Source organism: Triticum aestivum, chromosome 2B, assembly GCF_018294505.1.
Source record: "Triticum aestivum cultivar Chinese Spring chromosome 2B, IWGSC CS RefSeq v2.1, whole genome shotgun sequence".
In the NCBI taxonomy this organism is placed as follows: domain Eukaryota; kingdom Viridiplantae; phylum Streptophyta; class Magnoliopsida; order Poales; family Poaceae; genus Triticum; species Triticum aestivum.
This window is the reverse complement of record NC_057798.1, coordinates 811,612,187-811,619,293: the sequence shown is the minus strand read 5'-3', so window position 1 is coordinate 811,619,293 and position 7,107 is coordinate 811,612,187. Positions and strand designations below refer to the sequence as shown.

General features: G+C 45.7%; 1 protein-coding gene across 1 annotated transcript; it reads right to left on the bottom strand.

The window, feature by feature from the left end:
* Nucleotides 1-1,776: 1,776 nt before the first annotated feature.
* Nucleotides 1,777-7,107, bottom strand: LOC123042997 (putative disease resistance RPP13-like protein 1). Its single transcript, XM_044465325.1, has 3 exons — nucleotides 6,915-7,107; nucleotides 2,566-5,847; nucleotides 1,777-2,000 (listed from the first exon to the last, which is right to left on the bottom strand). The coding sequence occupies exons 2-3, from the start codon at nucleotides 5,814-5,816 to the stop codon at nucleotides 1,994-1,996; spliced, it is 3,258 nt and encodes a 1,085-aa protein (XP_044321260.1). The 5' UTR covers nucleotides 5,817-5,847; nucleotides 6,915-7,107; the 3' UTR covers nucleotides 1,777-1,993.

Sequence of the window (7,107 nt, the reverse complement as noted above, 5' to 3'; positions counted from 1 at the left end):
AGCAACACTACACGACCTGAGAAAAGTGCAGCAATGACAATGATGAATTATTTCAGTTCCAAACAACACCTCAAATCTGCCTGCCTGTTAATTGTTCAGACTAGTTAATTAAGATAATCAACAGGCAGGCAGGCAGGCAGATATAGTGCTCATACATTGTAATTAAACGTATCCAACAGTTAATTTACGATGCTAGCTAGCTGTACCAAACAATCAGAAACAAAACCAACTGCATGTGTTGGAGATCATAGTGGATAGTGAGTTGAACTCCCTCCCGTACGTCTCCCTCCCAAGCCGCCCCCGGCGTGGGCGACCGGGAGGCCTCAGATCCCATCGCCGCCGAACCTCCCCCACTCCTCCTCCTCCTCCCTCGCCGCCGCCCAAGGGCGTGGCCAGGCGAAGCCTAGCCGTCGCCGGCGGCGGCGGGGACTCGGGCCCTCTCGCTCGGGTGGGGCTGGCACGGGCCGGCGCCGCCGGGGCGGAGCGTGGCGGCGGGCCGGTCGCCACGGCGGGTGGTGGCGGCGCCTCAGCGACGTTGATTCCCCGCGGCAGGAGGCCTAGCGATCTGGTGCGTTGCGGCCGCCAGGGACGGCGGCGGCGTGACTGGATCGGTTCGCGGCGGCGCAGCCGGATTGATCGCTGGTCGACCGTCGGCACGGTGGTGGGTGCGACTCGTCGGCAGCTGGGCAGATCCGCGGGATTCTACCCTTGTCTGGCCCTTGACAGCGCGGGCAACTACGGGGGAAATATTAGATCTCCTTGGGATCGAGCGATGGCGGCGCTTTTGCGTCGTAGTCCCTCTTGAGGGCATTGTTTTGGAGTTTGCTCCGGTTGAAGGGACCAGCGACGTCGGCGGCACACGCCTGGTGGAGCAACTGCCGATGAAAGTCGCGCCGACTACGGTCATGGCGGACGATGGCGGCGTCTTAGATGTCGTTCCCTTGTCGAGGCATCGTCGTTGCAGTCTGCGTCATCAGGCTCAGGATGCTCCGGGGGAAACCCTAGATCTGGGTCTTCTGGATCGGACGATGATGGCGTTTTGTTGCTTTCCCTCCTGGGGGCATCGTTTTTGAGTAAGTGTTGGCTGGGGGGATGGTGGAGCAGTGCTTCATCTCACACATCGATGGCGGCGGATATCGGCGGCATGGCGCTGTGGAGGCTCGGCGTCCGATGCACGGAGATGGACTCGCGCAAGAGGAGGTTGCTGTCTGGCGTCATGGTGACGTTGATGGCAGAGTGGCCAGACAAGGTAGAAGCCTCAATATGATCTGAAGACGGACCTGTGGAAGATAGCGGCGACGACACACGAGTGTGTCTGATCGGGGATTGTGCCCCAGACCCGGTATGTGGCTCGGCTGGGGCTTCCGAATATGTTTTGGCTTCCGGCTTTTGATGTTAGGCTTAGGTGCGTGGTTTGGGTAGTGACCCAGCTAGCACCCCTTCATCATTTTGGATAGGAGTAGCGGCATGTGTTGCCAAGATGGTAAATTCAGGCACATTGTTGTAATGCTTTGTAAGGTCCTCGAGAATAATCAATAAAGTGGCCGTATGCATCTCCCAGATGCAGAGGCCGGGGGTCATCCTCCTTTTCTAAAAAATGTGTTGGAGATGCTCAAGGGGAAAAAAAATCTGAATTGCCTTGCATGTTCGATGTTCTTAATTGTTGTGCAGACTAATCCTAATTCTCCAAGAAAAGTACTCTGTTGCACACTGCAATTCCTTTTGAAATAATCTAGTATCAATAATTCCATAGTAAAGATGCACCAAAACAAACGGATACAACATGCCTTACAGGCGCAGCATGATTCTCTGTTGTTTTCATAGGTTACAACAAGTTCATTATTACGGTTGTGCAAAGTAGGAAATAATCGAAGGAATTAAACTGGTACAAGAGAGAAGCAGCCACTGTGAGAGGTAGATATAGACGGCGACACGGATGGCACGATATATCGTCATCGCCGAGTCTTCGTCCAACTTCCATCCAATGCAGGTATTAGTTCCTTGAAGAACAAAACATGGTCAGGAAAGAAGATTTGGCAACAAAAGATAGTTTTTACTTAAACACATGCAACAGGACAGCACTCGTACATCTACATATTAGCAAGTTTTCTTAAAATGTCAAATGTATGCACGTAATTAGTGTAAACATCACACTTTTCTTTCAGGAAATATGAATTCATCATGATTCTATACGGACTATAACATTGGAACTAATAAGTACTCCCTCCGTTACTAAATACTTGTCTTTCTAGATATTTCAACAAGTGACTACATACGGCACAAAATGAGTGAATCTACATTTTAAAATATGTCTACATACATCCGTATGTTGAGTCCATTTGAAATGCCTAGAAAGACAAGTATTTGGGAACGGAGGGAGTACTAGAAACAAGACAGACAATGCATGCATGTAGGTGTCATCAGTGAGCAAGTCCAGCATACTTTAATGATAATGATTTGAGTTGGATTGTTACTGCATATCACATGTTCGGTTTATAGGGACTTTCGAACAAAAGGGAAGCAAAAGCTGGACAGGAAACCAGTGTTTGCAGTTCGCACAAATACCTTGGGCGTGGTCTTCGATTGATCCTGTCAGCTTCCGTTAAGTTTGGACACTTGATGATCACCACCTCCTTTATTTTCGTAACTGCGTTTGTTCCACCAATTGAAACTAGATCTGGACAACCCGAAATCACCAACTCCTCCAGTGATGGAAGATTACTATGCCAAATGTCGCCTGGAATGGATGTTATACGTTGGCCACCAATGCTCAGCGAGACGAGGGATTTGAGGCCTAGTAGGCAGCTGGGAACATATGGTGAGATATCCCCACATTGTGTTAAGCCGAGCTTTTGGAGAGAGGATGGTAACACCAATCCCCTTTGCCAGTTGAGACTTGGGCACTCATCAACCACTAGATGTTTCAGATTTGGACAATACACAATGGGCAGAGACGGTAGCTTGGGGCAATGCCTGATGTCAATTTCCTCAATAGCGGGTAGATATTCTTGCGTTAGGATGCCATCAAGGGTTAACAACTCAGGACAGGATGAAACCTTTAGGACATTGAGGGACGGGAATGTTCTAGTGTTGCCTTCAATATATGCAAGAGAACTGCAGATAATGCTCAACCTCCGTAGAGATGGAAGGCTCCACATTTGTAGTTGGATGGATGTGACATATGGACATGTTAAATTAAAGTTGGTGAGGGAGAAGCAGTCAATACTGCAAAAGATGCCAGAATACGATAGATCGAGCTTCTTAAGGGACGGTGATACCAATCTTCGGGTGCTGATGTTTGGACTGTAATCCATTTTCAGTTCTTCAAGGGAATGAAAATCCACAAACCTTTCAGTTGGTACTGATGCTGACGTCGAGGGAGATGATATGCTCCCAAGTCGAACACAGCATACAAAAGTAAGCAATTTTAAGCTTGGCAAGTTGTGTGGTAGAAACCAGCTTGGGAGCGAGGCACTGGCATAATCCTCAAGATACAGAGACTTTACACTGATAGGAGGTTGCAAAACTTCAAGGACTTGTTTGTTCTGGTACTCTAAGCTGCCTTCCATCGATGAACCCATCATCAGTGACAACTCTTCTAGATACTTCTTATTCTTCAGTTCAAATTCTGCTGCATATTCCGTACTTAGGACCCGAACATTATTTATAGTCAACTTTCCATGAAATTGGTTCAGATTCTTCATTAACCTAATTACACGTCCTAACCCCATGGCTGAATCAAGTTCCATCTCACCACCGGCAGAATATGAAAATCCCTGTGACCAAAAACTCTCTAAATTGATCAACTTACCAAAGTCACTGGGTAAGCTTTCTAGCTTGCATTGCTTGGCATATAAAGTCTGCAGATTATATAACCAACAGAAAGTTGAAGGAATCCTGTTCAAAGGAGAAATTCTGGAGATTTCAGGGTACCGAAGATGCTTCCAGTTGCCAATACTATCCGGTAACTGATTTATGAAGGCAGAAGAAAAAACACGCATACGCAGAAGTTTAGTACCCCATTCACGCATTACAAAGATTGATCTGTTCCCTAATTTCTTATCACATATTAGGGTACGCAGCTTCGTGAACTTGCATAGACTCAACAAGTTAGAATCATCAAAGTCACAATTAGGGAGTATGTGCAGATGACGAACACTCTGGGGGACTTTATCAAAGTCACTCTTATTTCTTAAGATGAAGCAGTCGTGCTCTGAAACCTTTTGTGCCATGTCATGCATCAAGTCATGTATGACATATCTGGTACCAACACATTGAAAGAAGGACCGTGCCACAAGGTCTTCAAAATACTGCAAACTTGTAGATAGAATTGCAGCACCACCTTGAGGATGCACAAAGCCTTCTGCTCTCCAAATCTCAGCTAAGGAAACCTTCTCAAATTTGTAATCTTTTTGGTACACAGCACAGAATGAGAAACATTGCTTCAAATGGAATGGCAAATACATGAAGCTCAACCGAAGGGCAGGTAAAATGTCAGTCTCTTCTTGACTCAACTCCCAAAGTTCACTCTCAAGTATAGAATTCCAATGTGATGTTTGAAGGTCCATGCTTAACATGCGACCGAGAGTTTTGGCGGCCAGGGGAGAACCCTTCAGTTTAGGAAGTATTTTTCTACCAATGCATTCCAACTCGGGATTATTGTAAGAACTCTCAGATCTAAACGCACACAATTTGAAGAAATTCCAAAAAGCGTCATCCTCTAGACCTTCCAATATAACAGGATTCATTGTGCGCACCCCCTCATCAACTGTTGGACATCTAGTGGTGACCAACATCACACTTCCCTCTTGGACACTTCTAAAAGGTGCACAAAACCTCTTCCAGCGCTGCCCATTTTCCTTCAGGGCATCATCCCACATATCATCAAGGACAATCAATAACCTTTTTTTGTCCACATGGTTTGAAAGAGCATGTTGAAGAGAATCCAAATTATCAAATGTTTCCTCCTTTCCGTTACAAGATTGTATGACCTCTTTAGTTAACCTCTTTACATCAAAATTATCTGAGACACAAACCCAAATTATTAGCTCAAAGTGTGACTTCACTCGTTGATGGTTGGAGATATGTTGGGCCAAAGTAGTCTTTCCTACACCCCCAATTCCAACTATTGACAGAACATGAATACTAGATATTCTTGATTCATTACTAACTTGGTTGCTTGCTGATGCGCTTGTTGATGCATTAGTTGAACTAGTTGCTCGCTTGCGTTTTGAATTTGTAGGTACATTAAGAAATCCCAACACCTGCTCCAGCTCTTCGTCACGACCAAATATTTTTGTTTCATTTGGCAGAGAGGTGGTCTCAGGCCTGACTAATTTGTCAAAGCGTTGTGTAACTCCACAAAGTCCCATATTCTCCAACTGTCTCGAAAGGTGATCCAACCTCAACTGGACATCATTCAGTTTGTTGAAGCTGCCTTGGATGACCGTATCAAAAAATTCAATAAAAGCAGATTGGCTTGCAATGACCTCCACTTTCACCTTCATCTCGTACCATTTGAACTCATCGAGAAGGTCCTCGGCCTCATACACTGCATCCTTGAGATTGGGAAGCAGTTTGGCCACACTTTTCTCATGGCTTCTCCACTCTGCTTTGTTGATTAGGTCATACATTGCAGGAAGAGTATCCCTGAGGCGCTGTAGTCCACTCTCCAATAGCAACACACCATCCTGGAGGCTTTGCTCCTGTGAGCCACTCCATCGGGAATGCAGAGATGAAATGGCAGATTTGGCCCACTGAAACAAAGTGACGCATTCATTGATGGCACCAATGATCCCAATGGCAGGTAAGCTCATGGTGGCCTGATTCTGGACACCTATTATTTTCCTACAGGCAAACAAGATGCAATTAGCATTCTGGAAGTAAAATTTTGCAGTATGAGTATATAACAAGCCGACTATTGCAGTAGTTGTTTTCAACAGATACATTTCCACCAAAATTTCAATCAAGTTAGATTGAACAGACACACCAGCAAATTAGAGAAAGATCATGAAGTGAAACAATAGTTAGAAATCCAATATGTCTCTGCAATTATATTAACAAAAATGATTTACTTAATCACGTACGTGAAATATGCACTGCTATATTCCAGTGATATTTAGGGCGTGTTTGGATCGTGCCTTGCACCGCCGAGCTGTGCATGTGTGGCGTGCCAAACTAAGTCAGGAATTGTTTGGTTTCTACCACACTCTAGCACGCCAAACCAAAATAAGCCACCACGCGTCACCATTTTGCTGGTAAAGTGTAATCAGCACTTGTGGCTCGCCACAGCTTAGCACAGCGTATTCACGTCCTGATCCAAACATGGACTATTCCATGAATTAAAATCGCAGGAGAAAAGATTTCGCGGTGGCCTCTCCCAGCAGCTATAGCGGCCGCTGTAGCGGGCAATGGCGGCAAATATCGGAAAATTTTCTGGTCGGAGAGATGATTTCTGGAGGGTTTTGCTGATTTTTGAGCCATTTAGAGGGATATGTGTAGGTTTTCGCGGCAATAGCCATAGCGTAGCGGCGAGGCTCCCGGGCAGCTATAGCGCAGCTATCGCTGCTATTTCGCGGGCTATTTTAATCTATGCTTTATTCACATATGGAACTGAACTGAGAGAAAGAACATGGGGAGGAACATGACAGAAAATATTCTCGTTTTATTAATTTATTTATACAACTCTGGGTGCAATACATGAAAAGACTAAACTATCTTGTCCGCCTGCTTCACATCTTCATAACAAAGTGTTCTTCGGAAAAAAGATTTGTTCTAAGCTAAAATAGATCCCTGGATTCTACTTTTAAGAATACACATAGAGAAACAAACCAAAAAAACAAGGCATGTGGAACACAGAAGGAGAATCCAAACCGTAGAAGAAAGCAAGGTTCAAGATCGAGAGGCCTGCTCACCTGGATCGGTGCTGCTTAGGGAGGACGAGCGCTCACTGTAAAAAGCGCAGAAGGTGGAGGAGGAGAGAAATGAAGCTAACAATCTTGGAGGGGTGCCTAACAATGACAAAAGTCAGCCATCGCAGCTTCCGGGAAGCTTCCAGGAAGAAGCAAACCATGGTCCCAGGTGAGCTCACAGCTTTGTCCGCTTGCC

Bases quoted from the DNA above. Each gene is read 5' to 3' on its own strand.
- LOC123042997 (XM_044465325.1), bottom strand. From the start codon at position 5,816: ATGAGCTTACCTGCCATTGGGATCATTGGTGCCATCAATGAATGCGTC.